At 53.2% G+C, this 24,587-nt stretch overlaps 1 protein-coding gene across 8 annotated transcripts; it reads right to left on the bottom strand.

Moving 5' to 3' along the window:
* Positions 1-209: 209 nt before the first annotated feature.
* Positions 210-22,716, bottom strand: LOC101008159 (C-type lectin domain family 18 member A). 8 transcript variants are annotated; one of them, XM_017954481.3, is made up of 16 exons: positions 21,060-21,293; positions 20,894-20,943; positions 20,587-20,776; positions 15,652-15,751; positions 12,653-12,882; positions 12,040-12,131; positions 9,666-9,905; positions 5,105-5,202; positions 4,565-4,686; positions 4,300-4,407; positions 3,709-3,801; positions 3,231-3,337; positions 2,473-2,602; positions 2,082-2,178; positions 1,084-1,175; positions 210-574 (listed from the first exon to the last, which is right to left on the bottom strand). In XM_017954481.3, exons 5-16 carry the CDS (start codon positions 12,774-12,776, stop codon positions 537-539), a joined length of 1,341 nt encoding a protein of 446 aa, XP_017809970.2. In that variant the 5' UTR covers positions 12,777-12,882; positions 15,652-15,751; positions 20,587-20,776; positions 20,894-20,943; positions 21,060-21,293; the 3' UTR covers positions 210-536. The 8 variants fall into 8 exon arrangements, with proteins under 8 accessions (XP_017809970.2, XP_031513956.1, XP_017809969.2 ...); XM_031658096.1 differs by adding an exon at positions 22,522-22,716 and having other exon boundaries at positions 20,587-21,147; XM_017954480.3 differs by having other exon boundaries at positions 20,587-20,723; positions 20,894-21,293.
* Positions 22,717-24,587: the final 1,871 nt, after the last annotated feature.

Here is a 24,587-nt window from a genome sequence, read left to right as displayed (position 1 = left end):
CCATGAGAACTGCCCCTCCCCGAGGCAGAGTCTGGTCTTCTTCTTCTTGGGGAGCCCCAGAACTTCCAGAGAGTGTCCTGGACCATGAAGGCGACCAGGAAAGGGAATAGGTGGATGGAGGCCTCTGCAGTGAATCCTCAGGCCCCCTCTGGTCTCTCCAGGGTCGTCCTGGATAATCTGGATTTCCCTTTGAAATAAGCATGCACAGGTTCAGCTGATTCATAACTTAGTTTAATACCCTGTGGGGTTCATGCCACAGGGAAGCTCCGCTGCCCCACAGGGCCTGGGCCAGGTAGAAGAGAGCAGCCTCTTTGGACCACTGGCGGCGTCTTCTCCTTCAGCGTCTAACACTCACTCCCTGGCCCTCACTGGCCTCCATGCCTCTCTCTGCCCAACTTCCGGCAGAGTGCAAGGTCTAAGACCTCTTTGGACATGAGGCATGTGGTCTTCACCTGGCCCTTGTTCCAGACAGGTGGGCAGACAGGTAAGCAGAGCCGGTGCACCCAGGGCAGGCGAGGGAGCCGTGCGGCCAGGCCTCAAGACCCTGGACCCCACCGGGAGATGTGCTCTTGGGCTGGAAGGAAGCAGAAGAGAGCAGGGCTCGATGGCAGCCCAGGCAGTCCCAAAATGGGGGCACTGCTGCGCTCAGTCTGGAAGTGCCCATGGCCGTGGTTCCTGTGATGCTCCCGACCTTCCTAGCAGGGGCTGCTGGGAGCTGGTGCCATGCCAGGTTTCACCTCTGCCTCCACCATAGCTCATGGGGCTCCCAGGAACACCGAGGAACCCAACAGGTTCCCAGGCAGTAGCTTTCATGACAGGAGGAGAGGGTCCTTGGAGAAATTCCCTGCAGAGCTGCAGCTCTAGGCCTGCCTGTGTGGCCTTGCTGTGTGACACTGGGCCTGTCGTTGCCCCTCTGGGCTCAGGAGCCCACAGGTACAAGGCCCTGAGCAGGGCATCCTCCATGGCCCCGTGTGCCCAGACTTGCTCTGAACCTGCCACCTAGATACCCTTGCAGGCTGGACCAGGTCAGCAGCACCCCCAGGGACAGGGATCAGAGAAGGGGAGCCTCAGGAAGGCCCTCACCAAACTGGCAGATGTAACGGTTTCGGGTTTTGCAGCGCTGGTCGTTCCAGTTGAAGGCAGCTGATGCCTGCAGCTCCACGCAGTTGCCAAACCTGCAGGCCAGGGTGTGGTGCTCAGGAGGGAAGAGTGAAGTCAGGGGTCCGCGAGAGGCCTAAACCCTCCAGCCATCAGGACCCTGCATCTCAGGGGCTCCAGAGCCCCCATCTGCAGATGGGGCTGCTGGGAACCAGGCCCATCCCCGAGCCCCCATCCCTGCTTCCCAGACCACTTCTCAGGGAAGCCCCTTCCTGGGGTAGCAGCTCTGCCTACCCCATGGCAGCACGCAGCCACACCAGCCTGTGGGGACGGTGTGGACTGGAATAGACAGCACACTTGAGATGTATACCTGGGAACCCAACAAGGCCGACTACCTCCAGGCAATAGGCCAGGGGCACAGGCCGGCTGCTGGCAAGGAGGGCTGGCTAAAATCACTGGAGCCCTTGGTGGCCTGGCAGCAGGACCACCTCCACCCCGGCCCTGGGCATTCCTGGGCTTTGAAGAGCAGGGTGGGGCCACATGACCAGAGGGTTCTTGGTACAGGATGGCTGGTGGGTCCACAGGTTCGGGGTTGTATTGTGAATGACTGCAGGGGGGGGTGACAGCTAAGGAATGCTGGCATCAGTGTAACTGATGCAGGCAGAGGGCACGTGGAGGGAGGGGTGAGTGGATGAGAGTTGGAGGGATGGAGTCACAGCCAGAGGACACTGGGGATGGACAGATGGATGGAGGCTTCCTGGGCCCCTCTCTCCCACGTGACATGCCTTCCGGCTTGCATCTCCCTCACCACAGCACTGGCCCACACCAGCTGTGCCCACAACTCTCTGGCACCTGGGCAGGCACCAGCCAGGGCCCAGCCAGGCAGCAGGATGGGGAGGCGGCTCTTCAGTGTAGCCTGGGGGCTCTGCCAGGCAGGCCCGAGTGAGAGGGAGGCCCAGGGGAGGGAGGCACCCCACACTCACCCCTGGTTGTCAGGCTGCCCAAAGGCAAAACTGGTGAAGGCCTGGTGCTCCCCTGTGGCCCAGCGGAAGGAGTCCTTGGCGGTCTTATAGGTGAGCCCTGGGCCGGGATAGTCGAGGTTGGCCCACGGCCAGAGGTCCCCCGGCCCACTCAGACCCTGGAGTCTGCTGCCAGCTGCTTTTCTGGCCCCTCCTCCCAGTGCTGGCAGCCCCCATGTGCTCCCTACCTGGGCCCTCCCCAGGAAAGGGGGTGAGCAGCCAGCCCCGCTCTGGGCTCCAGGCCCTTACCACACCCTCGCCATCTGCTGGCAGCTGCCACAGCCCAGGGTTCCTGCAGCAGGGTGGGGCATCACAACCCCTTACTCACCACACCCCCAATCAGCCGGGCACTCACCGATCCAGAAGTTCCTGGTCTCGAAGTCACTGTCAGTCACCTCGTTGGTGGTCTCCAGGCGGCCCAGGTAGAAGGCGAGGATGTCCTGCACTTTCTGGCTCTTGATCTGGGCCAGCACCCCACCTTTCCTCTGTAACCCCACCCCAGGTCACACAGGCAGGGCTCCCAGGAAGGCTGCCCCTTCCTGCCACCCCTGCCCATGGGCGAGGATGTCACGTGTGTGCTGGCCAGGCTGTCATCACCCCCAGCCCGCACATCCTCCCTTCCAAGAGCAGGAGTCCCCTCTGTTCACATCTGCTTCTCTTCTCCCTGTGCACAGCGGCCTGACCGGCAGCCCACAGGCCTGGGCAAGGTCTGGCCCCTGAGAATGTTCTGTTTCACCTGCACAGTGTCTTCAACATATCTGAGTTGATTGCCAACCCCAGAAATTAACTGTGGTTTCGAGAGCTGCCAGTGGAAGTCTGAGCTGCTGGTTTTATTGAGCAGCCCCGAGCTCTGGCCACTCTGATCTTGCATTCCCTCCTGCAAGGCAACCTGAAACTCCCTTAGATGGAGGTTGGCCTTGACCTTGGCCCCTCAGGTCAATAAGTGACCTCCTGGCTTCTATGAGCCTCAGAGTCCATGACCCCTGCTTTCTGCTGATGAACAGGGTGAGGTCAGAGACATTGAAGAAACCATCTCTCACTCCAGGGTCCCTCCATTAAGACCCTCACTTGAGGCCCTGGGGGGGTCCCTGGGAAGGTAGGGGTGACCGTCACCTGGCATTTCATCCTGGCTCTGTAATAGGTGTCTGCCTCTGAAGACACCATGAAGCAGTCTCCGTCGATTCTCAGGTCACAGGTGTGGAAGGGAAAATGCACCTTGGCTGGGGTAGGGGAGCCTGAGTTTGTGTGCGGACTTCAGAATCCCTGCCCTTTCCTGCCCTGCCAGGGAGCTAAGCCCCTTCCTCCAGCCACCTGCTCCAAAAGAGTGCGTGGTGAGAGTCAGGAGTGTGCTGGTAAGTGTGGAACATTGAGCTTGCTCTCTCTCAAAAGAAAAAAAAAAAATCCATGATTTGTAGCATTTGCCAATTTCTTTGGTGTAAATATCCACGCTGTGGCCGGTTTCAAGCTCTCAACATGTTGTCACCGAATTAGTTGGAAAGAGGGGTACACAGTGGGCTCCTGGGAGCTGACGCCCCATTGAAGGGGGTCTTGGGAGGGGCTGGCTCTTTGGGGGCCCTGGGGCAGGACTCACTGGCACACTGGGCTCCCCCGTAGCCGACGTCACAGACGCACGAGCACTCCTCCTCCCGAAACCGGCCGTGCACACACTGCAGGCTGCACCGCACTGCCAGGGCAGGGCAGTGGGGCAGAGGCTCAGCTCCCAGCCTTCTGGACCCCATGCTGCCCCCAAAGGCCTCGAACATCCAGGCAATGCCAACCACAGCAAGAATACCCCTCCCAGAGACAGAACCCACAAAGGCTTCTGACTGCTGGCATGCCTGGTGTCTTTGGTTTGGTTCCCACTGTAGAGTGAGGCATATCGGAGTTTGGGAGGTGACCTGCCCATAGTCACAGAGTGGGTTAGGATTGAGGGGCGGTGGGGCAAGAAGCCACTTCTGGATCCTAATTCTGTCCTCCTCCCAAAGCCTAAGGGGCTGAACCTGATTTCACTGTGAATCTCCTGCACAGCTCAGGGTCTGGCAAATAGCCAGTGCTCTGCAGTGGGCAGACTCAGGGAGTACACGGTCAGCACCCCTAACACCCTTGAGACTCAGGAAGTGTAGCAGCCCCAGGACCTGCCGCGAGAGCAGCGCTGGGCACACCCAGGTTCCAGTGCCCTCACCTTGGCAGTACCTGCCCGTGTAGCCAGGGGGACAGTGGCAGTGGCAGGTGCTGATGTTGAGACGTCCATGGTTCTGGCAGCTCATGCGACAAGGGTTCCTGGGGACCTCTGGTCAGAGGACGAGGGGACTCCGAGAAAAAGGTCTCCTCCCAGCAGGCCGGGCAGGAGCCTCCCTGGGTGCTGAGGGCCGGGGCTTCTGGGACAGCCCAGTAGGATGCTGCCACCCCTACCCCAGGGTCACCAGACCGAGCCCTCATGCACTCACCACAGAGCCCCCCTGCATGGTCCCAGGCTTTGAAGCAGCCCGAGACGCTGGCTGTGCAGAGCGAACACCAGGCGCCCTTCTTATAGGGGACGATTGTCTTTCCGTTGACCTCCCAGTTGCCTCTGTGAGGACGAGCAGGCACCACAGGGTGTGGGAGGGCCTGGCCTTGGGCAAGGCAGTGGTGGGTCCCTGCTGCCTGCCCCCCTGGCCCCTGCAGTTCCTGCGGCCTGGCCAGAGAGTTAGGGAGCTGGGTGAGATAGAGAGATTCCCTGGGAGAGAAGAGATGACCTCCAAACGAATCCTGGACAAACTCCCTGATACCAGGACTGGTACCCAGGAAGGGGCATCCACAGAGCAGTACCTTCTGCATGGCCACAATCTTCAGCACCCTCTGCCTTTCCTCTCCTCCCTTCTCCCACCAAGGGTGCAGAGGAAGGTGTCGGACTTTACTTTCAGGTGGATAGGGGGGCATCTCACCCTCAGTGAAAGCGCCCCTCCCTGCCTCCCAGACATCCCAGCAGAGGGTGTAGCAGGGCTTACCCAGGGGAGTAGGCACAGACAAAGGCTTCTATCACTGCCTGGTCTGCAGAGCACAGGTGCCGCCCACAGCCCAGCTGGCTTGAGGTGGCCCACACGAGCTACAGGAGACACAGGGGATCAGAAACCCTATCGTGAACTCCTGGGGAGGGGAACACAGCTTTCACTATCATCCAGGCGGACAGAGGGCTCCCTCACCTCCTCGGGGGCTCAGGAGCAGCAGCTGTCCTGGGCAGGGGTAGAAGTATGGGTGGGAATAGTCCAGGAAGGCTTTTTAATTTTTTTTAATTTTTTTGTTTTTGAGATGGAGTTTCACTCTTGTTGCCCAGGCTGCAGTGCAATGGCACAATCTCGGCTCACCGCAACCTCCACCTCCTGGGTTCATGCGATTCTCTTGTTTCAACCTCCCCAGTAGCTGGGATTACAGGTGACTGCCGCCACGCCTGGCTAATTTTTTTTGTATTTTTAGTAGAGATGGGGTTTCTCCATGTTGGACTGGTCTTGAACTCCCAACCTCGGGTGATCCGCCTGCCTCAGCCTCCCAAAGTGCTGGGATTATAGGTGTGAGCCACCATGCCTGGCCTAGGAAGGCTTTCTTAGTTGAGAGGGGAATGGAGAGGGGAGGGCTAGCAGATACCTGAAGGGAGGGGAGATCGTTGATGGGCAGAGGGGACTAGCCAAAAAAAGACTGGGACATCAAGGGCCTTGTGACTGCACTATGACCACAACCCTTCACTTCTTGCACTAGCCCACTCTTTTAAATGTGACTCTGCAGCTTTTTGCAGTAAGGAGAGGTGTCTCTTTCCTTGCTCCTTGAATCTGGCTGGCCCTGTAACTGGTGTTGGCCACCAGAATGCAGCAGAAGCGATATTGAGCTGATTTTGAACCTGGCCTTAAGAGACCTTGCCATTTCCACTCATTCTCATAGAACCATGCTCAGCCACCACATGAACAAGCTCAGTAAAGCCTGGTGGAGGTTGAAAGGCCTCATGGAATACAGATGAACCACTAGAGGCCTTTTTGCACAGCCAGCTCCCAGCCAGCCCCCTAGTTGATTGCAGGCATATGAGTGGGCCCAGCCAAGACCAGAAAACCTCCCTGCTGAGCCCAACCCAAGTGGCTGACATGCAGAATCGTAAGCTGCTAAATTTTGGGGTAGAATGTCATGCAGCAAAAGCTAATGGATACAGCTCTGCAAACCAGTTTAAAGTCTTAGAATCAGCGACAACTTGGGAATAGCACAAATGGCCAAAATATAAGAAAAGTGAAACAAACTCTCCAGTAGAGACTAAAAATTACATGTACAAGACTGGCTTGTAGCAGCCAGATGTGAACATGTGATCATATACATGTATCCAACACTTAAAGAACATGTATTGTTTTTCGGAATGCATGGGACTTCTGCAAACCACAAAGCAAGACTACACATTAGACCACTACGCAAGTTTCAACAAATACCAAAGAATCAACACATCCTACAGGCCACATTCTATGAATCAGTGCAATGAAATTTAAACTGAATAATTTACAAGTAAATTAAGAAGATAACATAGTTCAGAAACTTAAAGATACACTTCAAAATCTAAAACAACATCATGGCTAGGTGTGGTGGTTCACATCTGTAATCCCAGCACTTTGGGAGGCTGAGTTGGGTGGATCATGTGAGTTCAGAAGTTCCAGATCAGCCTGGTCAACATGGCAAAACTCCTTCTCTAATACAAATACAAGAAATTAGCCAGGCATGGTGACATACACCTGTATTCCCATCTACTTTGGACCTGAGGTGGGAAGATCACCTGAGCCCAGGAAGTTGAGGCTGCAGTGAGCTGAGATTGCACCACTGCACTCCAGCCTGGGCGACAGAGCCGGACCCTGTCTCAAAACAAACAAAGACAATATCATGATTGGAAATAGAAAAAACATCCCTAAATAATAATGAAAACATTAAATATCAAAACTTATTGGATGTAGCTGAAATCGTTTAAAGGGAAATTTATAGCTTTAAATGTATATAGTAGAAACAAAAAAGATTTAAAATTAATGATCTAAACATTCATATCAAGAAGATTAGAAACAATAACAGAGGCCGGGCACGGTGGCTCATGCCTGTAATCCCAACAGTTTGGGAGGCCGAGGTGGGTGGATTACCTGAGGTCAGGACTTTGAGACCAGCCTGGCCAACATGGCAAAACCCCGTCTCTACTAAAAATACAAAAATTAGCCGGGTATGGTGGTGGGCGCCTGTAATCCCAGATACTCAGGAGGCTGACATAGGAGAATCTCTTGAACCCAGGAGGAGGAGGTTGTAGTGAGCCGAGATCACGCCACTGCACTCCAGCCTGGGTGACAGAGCGAGACTCTGACTCAAAAAAACCCAACAAAAACAAAATAAACAAAAAACAACTAACAACAAGAAAACAGGGTTAGGTTTTTCACATCTTTGAGTCTGACAAAACTTAAGGAGCCAGGGCTGGGCGCAGTGGCTCACGCCTGTAATCCCAGCACTCTGGGAGGCCGAGGCGGGCAGATCATGAGGTCAAGCGATCGAGACCATCCTGGCTAACACGGTGAAACCACGTCTCCACTAAAAAATACAAAAAATTAGCCGGGCGTAGTGGTGGGTGCCTGTAGTCCCAGTTACTTGGGAGGCTGAGGCAGGAGAATGGTGTGAACCCGGGGGGCGGAGCTTGCAGTGAGCTGAGATCGCACCACTGCACTCCAGTCTGGGCGACAGAGCAAGACTCCGTCTCAAAAAAAAAAAAAAAAAATTAAAGAGCCACAAGATCTTTGGGAAGTGAAAACTGGTTTGCTGGTCTCTCCAGTTGGTGTAATCACTTTGGCAACACCTAGTTGTAGGCACATGTTCTTTTTTTTCTGAGACAGGGTTTTACTCCTGCTGGCCAGGCTGGAGTGCAATGGTACAATCTCAGCTCAGTGCAATCTTCACCTCCCAGGCTCAAGCAATTCTCCTACCTCAGCCTCCCAAGTAACTGGAACTACAGGCACACACCATCACACCCGGGTAATTTTTGTATTTTTTGTAGAAGCAGGTTTTTGCCATGTGGCCCAGGCTGGTCTCAAACTCCTGGGCTCAGGCAATCCTCCCACCTTGGCCTCCCAAAGTGCTGGGATTACAGGCGTGAGCCACCACGCCCAGCCTTATGTAATACTTAAACATGCACAACACACTTGCATAAGTAGTAGAGGTATTCAATATTTCCTGGGATTTCGCTTGTGTTTTTCAGTGCCATACCTTAGCACCTGAACAGTGCCAGGTGTGTATAGAAAATCCTCAACAAATATCTGTTGAATGAAGAGAAAAAATGGAAACTTGCTTGGCAGTGATGCTCCTGAACTTCAAGAAGATTCCCTCCAGGGAGGGACAGCAGGGAAAGGGGAGGAGCGGGGCTTTAGTTTAGTAGCATCTTCTAAACCTAGGTAGTGGGTAAGAGTGGGGCCATTTTAAATTTATGTTTGAGGCCAGGCACAGTGGCTCACACGTGTAATCCCAGCACTTTGGGAGGCCCAGGCAGGTGGATCACTTGAGGTCAAGGGTTTGAGACCCAGCCTGGCCAACATGGTGAAACCCCATCTCTACTAAAAATACAAAAATTAGCCGGGTGTGGTGGCTCATGCCTGTAGTCCCAGCTACTTGGGAGGCTGAGGCAGAAGAATCACTTGAATCTGGGAGGTGTAGGTTCTAGTGAGCTGCGATCACGCCATTCCACTCCATTCTGGGTGACAGAACAAGACTTCGTCTCAAATAAATAAATAAATAAATAAATAAATAAGTTTATGTTTGAAATTATTCATATTTCAGATTGAAAAAAAGTGGCTTAGGCCAGGCGTAGTGGCTCACGCCTATAATTCCAGCACTTTGGGAGGCTGAGGTGGGCAGATCATTTGAGGTCTGGAGTTTGAGATCAGCCTGGCCAACATGGTGAAACCCCATCTCTACTAAAAATACAAAAAAAATGAGCTGGGTGTAGTGGCGCGTACCTGTAATCCCAGCTACTCGGGAGGCTGAGGCACAAGAATCGCTTGAATCTAGGAGACAGAGATTGCAGTGAGCTGAGATCATGCCACTGCACTCCAGCCTGTGGTGACAGAGTGAGACCGTGTCTCCAAAAAAGCAAAAATATGGCCAGGCACAGTGGCTCAAGCCTGTAATCCCAGCACTTTGGGAGGTTGAGGCGGGTGGATCACGAGGTCAGGAGATCGAGACCATACTGGCTAACACAGTGAAACCCCATCTCTACTAAAAATACAAAAAATTAGCCGGGCGTGGTTGTGGGCGCCTGTAATCCCAGCTACTCAGGAGGCTGAAGCACAAGAATCACTTGAACCCAGGAGGCGGAGGTTGCAGTGAGCCGAGATTGCACCGTTGCACTGTAGCCTGGGTGACAGAGCAAGACTCTGTCTCAAAAAAAAAAAAAAAAGTAAAACTAAACAAATTGGAGGAAAAGGAATCCCAACATTTAGGTCAAACTAGCCTCTTCTGAGATGGCCCAGCAGGAGCCTGTATCTGGGAACTGGCACGCTGGCCTCACTGCAACACACTCACCTGTGTGTAGTGGGTGCAGGTGGCATTGCGGGCACACTCCCCTGCCGCGTGGCTGTACCGCTGCCCCTCTGCAAACCACAGGCTGACCACTTCGACAAAGGACGCTGAGCCCGCGGGCAGCAGCTGCACGTTCCAGCCCACTTGCAAGGTGCGCCACGGGGCAGACGCCAGGCTCGGGGTTGGGGTTCCACAGAGGGCTGCCCTGGCTTGAGCCAGTTGGGCCAGGCTGTCACTCCAGTCCTGGGGGAAGCACAAACAGAGACATCTGTGGGAGGCCTTTGACTGCTGGGCCAGGCCTCCCCTACCATCTCTGAGCATCCACCGGGTGCCAGGTCAGGAGGCAAAGAGAGCACTGGATGAGGAGTCCTGCTGGAGGAAGCAGTGGTGTTGTCTGATGCTCGTCCAGGAGGAGCCCGGCCTCTCAGGACTGAGCCTCCATCTCTGAATCCTGTTGTGGGCATCCTTCAGCCCTGCCCAGGCAGTGGGATGGGCTCCTGCTGTCTTTCTCCCATCTGGTCATGTGAGCAGTGCCCACCCCTGACAGACTGGTTCTGTGTTTGGGCCCTGGCCGTTGTCAGAAAGGCTCCCCTACTCCCACCGGGCCATGCTGCCCTCCTGTGATGCAAAACGCCCTACAGCCACGCCTCTCCGCCCTGGTCTCCTGTCCCCGTACCCGCCTCATCGGCTCCCTACCACGCACAGCTGACCCCGCCCCCTCCCTCTTCTTCTTTTTTTTTAAGACAGAGTCTCACCCTGTTGCCCAGTCTGGAGTGCAGTGGAGCAATCTCGGCTTACTGCAAACTCCGCCTCCCAGGTTCAAGCAATTCTCCTGCCTCAGCCTCCCGAGTAGCTGGGATTAGAGCCATGTGACACCACATCTGGCTAATTTTTGTATTTTTAGTAGAGACAGGGTTTCACCACGTTGGCCATGCTGGTCTCAAACTGCTGACCTTAGGTGATCTGCTTGCGTCAGCCTCCCAAAGTGCTGGGATTACAGGTGTCAGCCACCGCGCCCAGCCCCCTCCCTCTTCTTAAACAAGGGGCCTGGCAATCGCCACCCCTGGGTGACCTGCTGCAGACCCCTGATCTCCCGAGACTCCCTGAGCTCATCTGTAAATGGAGCAGGGAGGTGCCTGTAGGATAGAACTCAAAAGCACTGAGTGGGTGCAGGGTGGGGGGGCCCTCAGGGCTGCACCCCAAGCCGACTTTGCCCTGCACTAATGTCCATTGGGGTTTTACCTCTCATGAAGGCTCCCTGGGGTCCCTCAGCAACCCCACACCTCCACAAGACCTTCAGTCTCCACTGTGTCCAGAGAAGGGGTGCCCCAGAGCCCTAGAGGCCCGGAGGGTGCTTGGGGCCGGGCCATGAGGGAGGCTGAGACATGGAGCTCCATTTGCACATTTATGGAAATGAAGTTTTCTAGGACTTTGACGAAAGGGCCCTGGAAAGGGTGCCAACTGCCAGCCATTGACTGCCGCAGGCCCTCCTGGGGTCCCAGGCAGGAGTACCCACCACGGAGGTCACAGCTGGGAGCAGCCCTGGCGGCACAGGGTCTGAGCCTGAGGAGCGGCAGAGCTGCTCAGGGCGGGGAAAGGGAGAGAAGCGACCTCCCCCATTTAGCCACCCCACCCCCACCTCCTGGGAAACTGACCCTAGAGTGCTCAAGGACGCCACCGTGGCCGCCTGCCTCGGAGGAGTTCATGGGAAGCAGCCATGGGGAACCCTCCCGCCCCCACCACCCTGCCCTGGCTCCCTGGCCTGCTAACATGGGCTGGGGCTGCTGGGGTCCCAGACAATGGGGGGCAGCGTTTCTGAGCCCCCAGATGACAGCCCCAACCCAGCAGCCCCAGCCGGGCTGGTGGAGAACACTATACCCCCGATTCCCGGCCCCTGCTGAAAATGTGGACGACTGAGTGAGCAGAGAACATGGGCAAGGCCTGTCCTAGTGGCTCAGATAAGCTCAGGAGGAGGCGCTGGGTCCTTGCACAGAAGCGCCTCCCCAGCCCAGCAGGACCCTCTCCCTCCCTGGCCCGCCCGCCCTGCAGGGGTCCTTCCCTGGAGGAGGGGATCCGGCTCCTGCAGCGGCTCCTGGTCTCCATGGCAACAAGATGCCAGGGAAGGCCCAAGGTCCTGCCCTTCAGGCAAGTGGGAGCCAAGGGGCCCGACCTCCTGAACTGAGGGTGGGAGGTTAAGAAGTTGCAGAGACCTCCAACAACCAGGGCCTTGGTCCCTCAGGGCCAAAGTGCCTGGCTGTGCCTTCCCACCCTGGTCAAGTGGAAGAGTGCCTGGACAGGCGTGGCCTCCCGAGCTGCCCTCTGGGGTCTGTGCCTCCAGCCGCCCCCCTGGCAGAGCCCAGCTGGGTCTGGTACTCACCAGCCTCCGCATGTCAGCCGCAGGGGGCTGGACCCAGCTGCGCAGGCGGTTGTGCAGGGAAAGGAGCAAGAAACTCTCCTTCCTGTTCAGGGCTGGGGTGGGGAGACAAGGGAGTTCTTTCCGTTCTTAGGCAGCCCGAGGATGGGGGCACCTGGACCCACCACAGCAAAATAAGCACGCCCTCGGAAAACAAGATGGGAGAGGAGTATGGTGGGTGCAGGGGACGGGGAGCACAGCGATGCAGCCAGGCTGAGAGAGAGACCAGGTACAGCAGGCGTGGGCTGAGTGCTGGGGTCGGGGTGGCGGGAGGGAACAGGGGTGGGGGCTGGGTGTAGGGGGGCCAGCCCTCGCTCCCAGCAGGCCCCTGTCTGGGGCTCCTCTGGGCCACTGAGTTTCTCCAGGCCCCAGCCACAGACTCCCTCGGGCATTCCTCCTTGACCCCAGCCCTGGCCCCCTTCCTCCTCCTCCCTCCCCAGTCCAGCATCCACCCCTCACCGCCCCAGGCTGTCCCAGGGCTTCCTCATTAAACCACCTGCAGGACTGGCCTGGGGCTCAGGCTTCCAGAAGTCTCCTAGCACCCACTCCACCGAGCTCCTCACCAGGTGTCCCTTACCTCTGGCCATCGGAGCCTGCTCCTGTAGCTGGGGTGACCACACCTCTGCCCAGGTGGTGCCAAAGAAGGCCAGGAGCACAGCCAGGAGGTGCCCCCGGCCAGGCGAGGTCTCCGAATGCAGCATGGGTCTGTTGGGCCTGTCAGGCACTCCGAGCACAGCCTGGCTCAAACACCCGGCTTGTTTCTCAGGCTGGATGGAGCTATTCACAATCTCCAGGAGTCAGGCTGGGCTGGTGGACAAAAGAGGGAGGCTGGTGAGTGAGTAATCAGTGTGTCCAAACAGCCTCCTGTTGGCGCTGGCATGAAAAGAGACGACTCCGGGGGATGCCTGCCTGCTCTGGCCTCAGCCTGGCCAGCCCGCCCCCGACAGCAGGCAGAGTGGCGTGCACTGACCCCGTGGCCCCTGCTAATCATTGTAGGATTATTAGCGCCCTTGGGGAGCCCCCAGAGACCCCGCTGATTGGCCCACGGACATTCCAGGGCTGCGGATTAGTGACCAACGGCTGTGTCCTGGCTGGGACAGTGTCCTCCGAGCCCACTGATGGCTTCCACTCCCCAGTCCTGGGCCCTGGGAGGAGGCTGGGACCTCGGCTATGGTCCTTCTGGTGAGCAGGAACTGGGCAAGACCCCAGGGGAGTTCTTTCCTTTCTCGGGAAGCTCGTCCCAACCCCCCAGCCATGAATTAAACATAGGCAAGAGGTAACCGCACACCAGAGAGGTGCGATCTGTGGGCCTGAAGAGGGGTGGGCTGAGGCCGCACCTGCGCTAGGAAAAGGGTGCCTTAGGAAAGTCTGTCTGGGCAGTGTCGGGGGCTGGGCCCAGCCCCGGTGCCCACTACCTTCACCCACATGACTATGGGCCATGGGGGAGTGAGGCAGGAGGAGTCAAGGCAGGCGGGGACCAGAGCACGTGATGCCCTTGGCTGACTCCAGTCCTGCTCAGATCAAGTCTGCTTCTAGACAGGCGGTGAAGCAGGAGGGCAGCACCTTGCCATGATGTTCCGTGGCCCAGCCGTGGTTGGCATGATCCCACCAGAGTGAGCTGGAGCAGATCTGCACCGTGGGCCACGTTTCTCAGAAAATACAGGGCTGTCCTGTGGGCCGCAGCCTAATGCCCACATTCCTCTCGGGGCAGATCAAAGGTTATTCGACCAGGTCACAGCCTTGCAAACCAACTACGTCCTCCTTCTGGAGTTTGTGTGATCCCTGGCCCGAGCCCGCACCTTCTCGGAGCAGGGTTCCAACTCTGTGGAAGCTCCGCTGAGATGCAGGTAGGGTTGGCTTTCCTGGGGAAACACCAGTGGAATGCGGCTATCGTCATGGGTGCCAGGGATGCGGACGAGGCCAGGCATACAGGACGTGCAGGCAGTCTGGAACTGCGTGTCCCCCACAATACCTAGGGGCTCAGGAGTTTCTTCTCCCTCAAACAGAAACCCAGCACCCTCAGGGTCACCGCATGCGGGTCCTAGCAATGCTTAATAGTTACCTGTTTTTTGGTGTATTTTTATTTTTTAGACAGTCTCACTCAGTCACTCAGGTTGGAGTGTTATAATCTCAGCTCACTGCAGCCTTGACCTCTTGGGCCCAAGTGATCCTCCCACCTCAGCCTCCCAAGTAGCTGGGACCAGGTGTGTGCCACCATGCCTGGCTTATTTTTAAATTTTTTTGGTAGAGACAGGATTTCGTCGTGTTGTCCAGGCTGGTCTCCAACTCCTGGGCTCAAGCGATCTTCCCACCTTGGCCTCCCAAAGTGCTGGGGTTACAGGCATGAGCCACCACACCTGGCCATGCCACCTGTGTTTATCGAGCTCACAAAGCCTGTTTGCATGTGTGAGATCAATTATTGAACTAAAGCCTGTTTGCATGTGTGAGTTCAATTATTGCCACAAGAACCCGGTGCAGTAGCAGGTGGGACGCCCGTCGTGGAGATAAGGAAATGGGCTCAGTGTGTCTAAGGGGCTTATCCAAGGTCACTCAGCGAGGGCATGGAGCATCCCAGCTAATCCAAGGTCTCTGCCTTCCCATTCCCAATGCTTTAGTTCACATCCTGACCTTTCTCAGTGCACTTTCCACAGCTCTGCTGTGCCGGGTAATAAAAGACCCACTTCCTCCTCTTGGGCTTCCATGGCAAACATGGCCAGTTGACCCATATGGTATGATGCCAGGCACTTGGGACAGGTGGGAGAAAAATATATTTTGGGGATTGGGGGGAGCAACTTTTGAAGGGCTCCATGGCCCTGGCTTACTGCAAGAAGAGTCCCAGGCCGGGCACGGTGGCTCATGCCTGTAATCCCAGAACTTTGGGAGGCCAAGGCAAGCAGATCACTTGAGGTCAGGATCTCGAGACCAGCCTGGCCAACACGGTGAAACACTGTCTCTAGTAAAAATACAAAAATTAGCCGGACAGGGTGGTTTAGCTGTAGTCCCAGCTACTCGGGAGGCTGAGGCAGGAGAATTGCTCGAATCTGGGAGGCGGAGGTTGCAGTGAATCAATATGGCACCACTGTACTCCATCCTGGGCGACAGAGCGAGACTCTGTCCCACCCCCAACCCCTCAAAAAGAAAAAAGAGTCCCAGGAGAGCAAGGTTCATGAGCCAGAAGAGAAGCTGAGTGGATAAAAGATTAATGAGACACTGGAAGGCCTAGGCTGGAACCGACACGCTGTGTGACCCTGAGGATGGCACTCCCACTCCTGAAACTCAGTATGCAATGGTGTAGAGCTAGGATGACCCCTCTGCTGGGCCCCTAACCAGGGCATCGCAACTTGGTTTCCAAGGTACTTCCTCCTGGGCCCAGACTTTTTACTGCAGCCTGCTTGGTGGCCGGGGTGGGTCTGGAGAATGGGCAGCCTCATTCTTGCAAGGCAACTTTCCCCAGGTGAGGCTATTACAGGGTTTACATCTGCCACCCAGACTGTAGGATTCACATTTTGCTATATTTTCTTTATCACCTGTGTCTCTATCTATCCCGCCCCTCTCCAGCTCATGTACAGTTGATACCTCTTCTCCCAGTCTGCACTTGAAGGTTATAGCGATCAAGTCATTTTGTCTCTTCCTGAAGCAGCTCCTTTCTTTAAAGCCTTGAAATCTTGTTGATGGTCTCCAAAAACAAAACAAACAAACAAACAAACAAAAAAAAAACACGAAACAAAACAAAACAAAACAAAAAACCATTCAACTCTAGGAGAGTTGTGGCCACATTTTCTTCTAAAAATTATATGTCCAGGCCAGGCATAGTAGCTCACACCTATAATCCCAGCACTTTGGGAGGCCAAGGTGGGTGGACTGCTTGAGCTCAGGAGTTTGAGACCAGCCTGGGCAGCATGGTGAAACCCTGACTCTAAAAAAAATACAAAAAATTAGCTGGGCGTGGTAGCATGTGTCCATAGTCCCACCTACCTGGGAGGCTGAGGTGGGAGGATAGCCTGAGCCGGGGAGGTCAAGGCTGCAGTGAACTGTGATCATGCCACTACACACCAGCCTGGGTAACAGACCAAGATTCTGTCTCAAGAAAAAAAAAAAAAATTAGGCCAGGTGCAGTGGCTCACGACAGTAGTACCAGCACTTTGGGAGGCCGAGGTGGGCAGATCACCTGAGGTCAGGAGTTTGAGACCAGCCTGGCCAACATGGCAAAATCCTGTCTCTACTAAAAATACAAAAATTAGCTGGGTATGGTGGCACACACCTGTAACCCCAGCTACCTGGGAGGCTGAGGTATGAGAATCACTTAAGCCCAGGAGACAGAGGTTGCAGTGAACTGAGATCACACCACTGCACTCCAGCTTGGGCAACAGAATGAGACTCTAAAAAAAAAAAAAAAATTCATGTCTATTTAATTTTTTAATTTTTCTCGAGATGAAGTCTGGTTCTGTTGCCCAAGAAAAGAAGAAGAGGGAGTGCAGTGGCACAATATTGGTTTACTGTGACCTCTGCTTCTGGGGTTTGACCTCCACATCCCAGGCTCAAGCCATCTTCCTACCTCAGCCTCCTGAGTAGCTAGACTGTGGGTGTGCGCCACCAGACCCAGGTAATTTTTTTTTTTTTGAGACGGAGTCTAGCTCTGTCACCCAGGCTGGAGTGCAGTGGCGCCATCTCGGCTCACTGCAAGCTCTGCCTCCCGGGTTCACGCCATTCTCCTGCCTCAGCCTCCCGAGTAGCTGGGACTACAGGCGCCCGCCACTGCACCCGACTAATTTTTTGTATTTTTAGTAGAGACGGGGTTTCACCGTGTTAGCCAGGATGGTCTCGATCTCGTGACCTCGTGATCCTCTCGTCTCGGCCTCCCAAGACCCAGGTAATTTTTATATTTTTAGTAGAGATGGGCTTCACCATGTTGCCCTGGCTGGTCTCAAAGTTCAAGCTATCTGCTGGGATTACAGGCGTGAGCCACTACACCCAGCCCCAAATTAGTATGTTGAAGTTCTAACTCCATTACCTCCGTGTCACTGTATTTAGAGATAGGATCTTTAAAGAGGTAATTAAAGTTAAATGAGGTCATTGGGGTGGGTCCTGATCCAACCTGACTGGTCCCGTTATAAGAAGAGACACACAGAGGGAAGGTCCCGTGAAGACACAGGGAGAAGGCAGCTGCAGACAAGCCAAGGAGAGAGATCCTCAGAGGAAACAAACCCCCCCGCACCTTGATCTTGGCCTTTATGCCTCCTGAGAAAATACATTGTTTTTTAAGCCACCCAGCATGTGGTACCTTGTATGACAGCCCTAGCAAATGAACACAGCCCTTATGAAAAACGTACAGCTAATACCACACTTAACAGTGAGACCAAAGACTTTCCTCCCTAAGATCAAAACAAGGCAAGGATGTCTTTCCTCACCGGTTCCACTAAACATTGTACTACTGAATGTGCAATGTGTGCATTAATTAACAAAAAGACATTAAAGGCATCCATACTGAAAAGAAAGAAGTAAAACTATCTTCATTTGCAGATGATGTAATTCTACTGTAGAAAATCCGAAGGAATGTTTAAAAAAAAAAAAACCCTACTAGAATAAAGGTCTCACAATACAAAATTAACACACCAAAATTCACTGCATTTCTATAAACTGGCAATAAACAATCCAAAAATGAAATTGAGAAAACAGTTCCACACACGGCCAGGCACAGTGGGTGACATCTGTAATCCCAGCACTTTGGGAGACCGAGGTGGATGGATTGCTTGAGGTCAGGAGTTCAAGACCATCCTGGTCAACATGGTGAAACCTCATCTCTACTAAAAATACAAAAAATTAGCCAGGCGTGGTGGAGGGCAACTGTAATCCCAGCTACTCAGGAGGCTGAGGCAGGAGAATTGCTTGAGCCTGGGAGGTGGAGGTTACAGTGAGCCGAGATTGCACCACTGCACTGCAGACTAGGCGATAGAATGAGACTCATTCTCAAAAAAAAAAAAAAAAAAAAAATCCATACATATAAAACTGTAAAACATTGCTGAGAGAAACTAAAGATCTAAAAAAATGCATAGACATTTCACATTCATGGAATAGAAGACTCAATATTGTTTTGTTGTTTTTTGAGACTGAGTCTTGCTCTGTCATCCAGGCTGGAGTGCAGTGGCGTGATCTCTTCCTACTGCAACCTCCACCTCCCGGGTTTAAGTGATTATCCTGCCTCAGCCTCCCAAGTAGCTTGGCTCACAGGTGCCTGCCACCACACCCGGCTAATTTTTATATTTTTAGTAGAGGCAGGGTCTCACCATGTTGGCCAGGCAGGTCTTGAACTCCTGACCTCAAGTGAGCCGCACACCTTGGCCTCCCAAAGTGCTGAGATTATTAGGCATGAGTCACCACACCTGGCCAATTCTTGTATTTTTAGTAGAGACAGATTTCACGGTATAGATGAATGGTAATTCTCCCCAAATTTGTCTATTAATTCAATGCAATGCCCATCAAACTTCCAAAAGATTTTCGTTGTTGTGTTTATTTTAAAGCAGTTGAGAGGCCAGGTGTGGTAGCATGTGCCTGTAATCCCAGCTATTTGGGAGGCTGAGGCAGGAGGATCCCTTGAGCCCAGGAGTTTGAGACCAGCCTGGGCAATATAGCAAGATCCATCTCAAATTGGATCTTAAAATTGAATCTTAAAATTGGATCTTAAAATTTGCATGGAAACGCAAAGGAATTAGAATAACCAAAACACATCTGAAAAAGAATAAAATTGGAGAATGTATACTACCTGATTTCAAAACTTGCTATGAAACTTCTAGTAATCACATCTATAAGATATGGAAAAAGGATAGACATATAGATCAAGGGAACAGAATGAACAATATACAAAAAAACTCTTATATTTATGGCCAATTATTTTGTTTTATTTGAGGGTCTTGCTTTGTCACCCAGGCTGGAGTGCAGTGGCACCATCATTGCTCAGAGTAACCTCGAACTCCTGGGCTCAAGCCATCCTCATGCCTCAGCCTCCTGAGCAGGTAGGACTACAGGCACGTGCCACCATACCCAGCTGCTTTTTTTTTTTTTTCCCAGACAGGGTCTCACTCAGCCTGGGTGACAGAGTGAGACCCTGTCTGGAAAAAGCTCTGGGGTTCAGGTGATCCTCCCACCTCAGCCTCCCGGGTAGTTGGGACTATGGGCATGCAACGGCATGCTCAGCTAATTTTTTGTATTTTTGGTAGAGACGGGGTCTTGCCATGTTGTCTAGGCTGGTCTAAAATTCCTGGGCTCAAGTGATCCTCCTGCCTTGGCCTCCCAAAGCACTGATATTACAGTTGTAAGCCACTGCGCCTGGCCATTTTCTTTTTCTTTTTCTTGTTTTAAGCGAGGTCTTGCTCTGTCGCCCAGGCTGGAGTGCAGTGGTGCCATCTGTCACTGCAAGCTCCACTACTCGGGTTCACCATTCTCTTGCCTCATTTACTCCCGAGTGGCTGGGACTACGGCTTTCCTGCCATCACGCCTGGCTAATTTTTGTATTTTAGTGAGATGGGGTTTCACTGTGTTAGCCAGGATGGTCCTGATCTCCTGACCCTGTGATCCACCTGCCTTGGCCTCCCAAAGTGCTGGGATTACAGGCTTGAGCCACTGTGCCTGGCCTTTTTTTTTTTTTTTTTTAAGATAGGTCTCACTATGTTGCCATGGTGGGTGCAGTGGCTATTCACAGGTGCAGCCATAGTTCCTGTCTCAGCTCCTGGTCAGCCTTCTTCTTTTTTTTTTTTTTTTTTTTGAGGCGGGAGGCTGGCTCTGTCCATGCAGGCTGGAGTGCGGTGGCCGGATCTCAGCTCACTGCAAGCTCCGCCTCCCGGGTTTTTCACCTTCTCCTGCCTCAGCCTCCCGAGTAGCTGGGACTACAGGCTCCCATACCTCGCCCGGCTGGATTTTTTGTATTTTAGTGAGACAGGGGTTTCACCATGTGTTAGCCAGGATGGTCTCGATCTCCTGACCTTGTGATCCATCCCGTCTCGGCCTCCCAAAGTGCTGGGATTACAGGCTTGAGCCACCGCGCCCGGCCCAGCCGCTACTTCTTAAAATGTTTCTCTGGTTCATGTTTCAGAGTCTGGTTCATGACTCTGCTACACTTCAGTTTCAAAAGCTGGTAGCAAAGGAAAGAACATGCCAAGAGCTGAGGTTCTGCTGTGATGAGACCACCCAAGCTCCCTGTATCTATACTAAGGGATCTGTTGCCCAGGCTGGAGTGCAGTAGTGCGCCTCACTGCAACCTCCGCCTCCCGGGTTCAAGCGATTCTCCTGCTTCAGCCTCTCAAGTAGCTGGGATTATAGACATGCACTACCACACCCGGCTAATTTTTGTATTTTTAGTACAGATGGGGTTTCGCCATGTTGGCCAGACTGGTCTTGAACTCCTGACCTCAAGTGATCTGCCTGCCTCGGCCTTCCAAAAAATGCTGGGATTACAGGAGTGTGCCACTGCACCCAGCCTGGATGACTTAGCTTTTCAAGGCTTACAGAAGTTGGTACCTTGTGTAAATAGGCTGGCGAGGTCTGGATGCCAGATGTTCTTCTGAGGTTGCTGTTCTCATAATTGCTGTATTCAAGTATGTCACGCAGTTGAGATGAAATGCCTAGAGCACAGTCGCGGAGTGGGACCAGCTGGGCTGAGGAGGGAATGAAGTACAAACATCCATCGATGTTCAGGGCCCTGAAGCAGCTGGAAAGCGCAGGCGTTCAAATCACCAGAGGCATGGCTATATCTGCTCACATATGATGCTCACAGATGCATGTCCTGGGCATGGAAACAGAGCTCCCCAGACCATGGTTAACTCACCGCATGCATCTGGAGTTCAGAGTTCAGTCCACACCAAGGCGCAGTGGTTACTTTTATAAATAAACAAGTCACAATGAACATAGTTAAAAGATATCAGTACTAGTGGCACTTGGGGACTCCAGCCCAGCTCCCATCACAAGCAACTGGCCACCAGGTCTGGACCCACGTCCTTTGCTCTTGGCCTACTGAGGTCATTCAGTTTTTTTCATCTCCCGCGACCTGGAAACCCAAGGGAGCAGGCCGTGCAATTCATCCTGGAAGAGTAATAGAACAGCTGTCGTGCATGGAAAGATCTTGCAATGGGTCAAGTATTATATTTTTTGAGACAGGGCCTTGATCTGTCGCCCAGGCTGGAGTGTGGTGGCACGATCATGGCTCATTGCAGTCTTGAGCTTCTGGGCTGAAGCGATCCTTTCACCTCAGCCTCCTGGGTAACTGGGACTACAGGCACGCACCACTCTACCTGGCTAATTTTTTGATTTTTGGTAGAGACTGGGTCTCCCTAAGTTGCCCAGGCTGGTCTTGAACTCCTGGGCTCAAGTGATTCTCCTGCCTTGGCTTCCCAAAGTGTTGGGATTACAGGCGTGAACCACCATACCAGTCTGGGTCAAGTATTTTATATTCATTAGTTGAGTTTCATAACAACCCTATAAAGTAGGCATCACTGTCCATTTTAAAACAAGTAAACAAGAGGCCTAGGAAAGGCAACCACCCACGGTCATACACCAAGGAAGAGGCAATGCTGGCATTCAGGCCCAGGCCAGTAAACCCAAAGCCCCATGCCCTTGACCCACCACAACAGTCTGGGATTCTGAGGGGCTTCAGTCAGGTGACACCTCAGACCTAAGCATCTTAAGGTCCCTAACTGTGGAGTATTTCATGAGAACAAGCCACTGGAGGGTAAGCACACATTGCTCTTCTCAAGGGAGGGTGTACTAAAGGAGCCTCATCTCAGCCCCCCTGTGCCATGGAGGCCACACTGGGTGAGCACCCTTGGGAGGGAGATGCATAGCCTGACTGGGGTGCTAATGGTCCCAGCACTGGGCTCTCATGCAAACAGCTGTGTGAATCCAGGAGGCTCAAATCACGTGCCACAGCGCCACCTACTGGCCAGCGAACAACAACATCCTCCTGTTGTAAAGTTAGTAAACAATCATGTAAAAAATTTCAGGCCAGGCGCGGTAGCTCACGCCTGTAATCCCAGCACTTTGGGAGGCTGAGGTGGGCAGATCATGAGGTCAGGAGATCGAGACCATCCTGGCCAACATGGTGAAACCCCATGTCTACTAAAAATACAAAAAATTAGCTGCGCGTGGTGGCGTGTACCCGTAATCCCAGCTACTTGGGAGGCTGAGGCGGGAGAATCCCTTGAACCAGGGAGTCAGAGGTTGCAGTGAGCCAAGATCGTGCCATTGCACTCCAGCCTGGTGACACGGCACTCGGCCTAAAATCCTTAAATCTTAAAAGACATTTTAATGATTTTGCCCTCCACTTTTTGCCCATTCATTTAATTATCTGTTAAACACCAAACACAACGTGAGGTGTTGGAGTTTGGGAGAATTCGAGTCCTTCTCAGAGAATTCGAGACTTACAGAACCAGCAGGGCAGAGAACCAAATAAAGACACACCAGAAACGGGTGTGTGAGGACCCCAAAGGAGGCCATTCTCTTGGGGAAGCAAAGGCTCCACTGTGGGATGATGGTGGTCTTGGGCTGAGCTTCTGAAAGACAGGAGGGGCCAGGCGCAGTGGCTCACGCCTGTAATCCCAGCACTTTGGGAGGCCAAGGCAGGTGGATCACTTGAGGTCAGGAGTTGGAGACCAGCCTGGCCCACATGGCGACACCCCGTCTCTACAAAAATACAAAAATTAGCTGGGCATGGTGGCGCGTGCCTGTAATCCCAGCTACTCTGGAGGCTGAGGCAGGAGAATCACTTGAACCTGGGAGTGGAGGTTGCAGTGAGCCGAGATCACACCACTGCACTCCAGCCTGGGCAACAAAGCAAGACTCTGTTTCAAAAAAAAAAAAAATTAGTTGAACAGGTCAAGTCCAGCGACTAACGTGTGGATGGAAGCTGGTGTAGAAAGCGAGCACTGGCTGTTTCTCTCAGTGTCGTTTCCACAGTGTGAGAACACGACCCCTCTTGCTTTCCACACAAACCTGAGCACACACGTGCCCGCGTGGAACGTCAGGTGGCAAGTTCCTCCTATGAGGTCAGCTGTAGGCAGATGGCCGGTTGGAACTTCAGGAGGAGTCGGGAAGCTTTCCCCCCCAGTCACTCCAGCGTTGCAGGGAGGGTAAGATAAACACCTGCATCTTCCCTACCCCCATTCACAAATCTTTCCTTACACTGTGGTAACACAGGGAGGCACACATACTCCTCTGCACACTGTTTATGCTTTCTGGTAGCAAGCACGTTTAAGTCGCTACAGATGAAGAATATTTCACAAGCAGCCGTGCAAGAGTAGTTAAAATGTCTGTTTATTCATTTACAAACCTAGTAACGTCAGAAGAAACTCAGTGGAAACCTTGCTTGGTGGAGACAGTGCACAGTGTTAGTGCCACATTCACAGGGGCAGAAATGCTCGGTCACCCTGTGCACCCAAAGTCACCAAGGATCTCTAGAAAAGATCCCACTTACTGAAGTGCCTCGGATGTCTTCAGGGCCACATTGTAACTACACAGGAACAGAGAAGACCTAAGCTGAACTGCACACTGACAAACACAAACGATGAGTCACAGGACTCTACAGTAATTACAATGGCATTTTTATACATCCCAAGTGTTGACCAGAGAGTAAAGTGTTAACTGAGCTGCTAGAAAACCCTTCACTGAAAGAGCTTTCTAGCCCACGCCCATTGTTCTGAGGAAGGAGAGGCTATGTGGGGCGGATGGGAACCCACACGCTGAGATGAACTTTTCTCTTTCTTCCAATCTGCACCCACCATCTGACATTCTGGAGTGTAAGGCACTAGAACCTGGCTTAGAGAATAGCAGGGCTCTAAGCTCCAGTTCTTGGTGTGCAAAGGAAATTCTGACATAGATCTTTTGAAAGAGATGCTAAAAAATCCTCCCTATCTCCTGTAATTTCTGTCTTTGACAGGAAAACAAGAAGGCAGAAGATGGTTTGAAAGGATAAAAACAGGTGCATCTAAGAATGAGAAAAATGGCCCATGAAGAAATGTGTAACTCTCCAAGAGATGCAGACACTCTGCTCGGAGAAGTCAAGAATCACAAACAACTCTTGATGTTTTATGGACAAAGGGGAGGCAAAGGCATACAAAAATACTCAGTTATCTTGAAAAAGAGTGTACTGGTAGTGATCAGGGCTGCAAAGACGAGCCCGGTATTGACAATGGGGGAGCCTTACAACTCAGCACCTTGAAGTGTTGGCCCGAAATGGTGGCAGGGAGGAGGTGCTGACGGAGACCCATGGGCACCACTTACTGTGTGTACACAGGGCCTGGGGCAAGCCTCACACATCTACCATTTCTTCCACTCAACTGTGCTTCTCCTGAATCCATGTGCCTGAAATGACATGTGCAAGGTGAACATTCTTTATACTGTGCTAATACTGCTTATATCAATGTTTGTGATGGGTGTTTGGGGGATGGGGTGCAGCAGGAAAATTAGAACGGCAGGAGGTTCTTATTTATTATTAACCACTGTTGACCAAACCTCTAACTTAGATTTTT

The sequence above is a fragment of the Papio anubis genome, chromosome 18 (genome assembly GCF_008728515.1).
Source record: "Papio anubis isolate 15944 chromosome 18, Panubis1.0, whole genome shotgun sequence".
In the NCBI taxonomy this organism is placed as follows: Eukaryota; Metazoa; Chordata; class Mammalia; order Primates; family Cercopithecidae; genus Papio; species Papio anubis.
The sequence above is the reverse complement of the archived record's forward strand: the minus strand, read 5'-3'. Positions and strand labels throughout refer to the sequence as shown.

Excerpts from the sequence above, each read along its gene's own strand:
- LOC101008159 (XM_031658096.1), bottom strand. The coding sequence starts at position 12,776 with ATGCTGCATTCGGAGACCTCGCCTGGCCGGGGGCACCTCCTGGCTGTG. Across the intron at positions 9,906-12,039 it reads CGGCTGACATGCGGAGGCTG|GACTGGAGTGACAGCCTGGC; the intron begins GTGAGTACCAGA and ends TGCTTCCCCCAG. Across the intron at positions 3,338-3,708 it reads CGGGGGAGCCCAGTGTGCCA|CCAAGGTGCATTTTCCCTTC; the intron begins GTGAGTCCTGCC and ends CCCCTACCCCAG.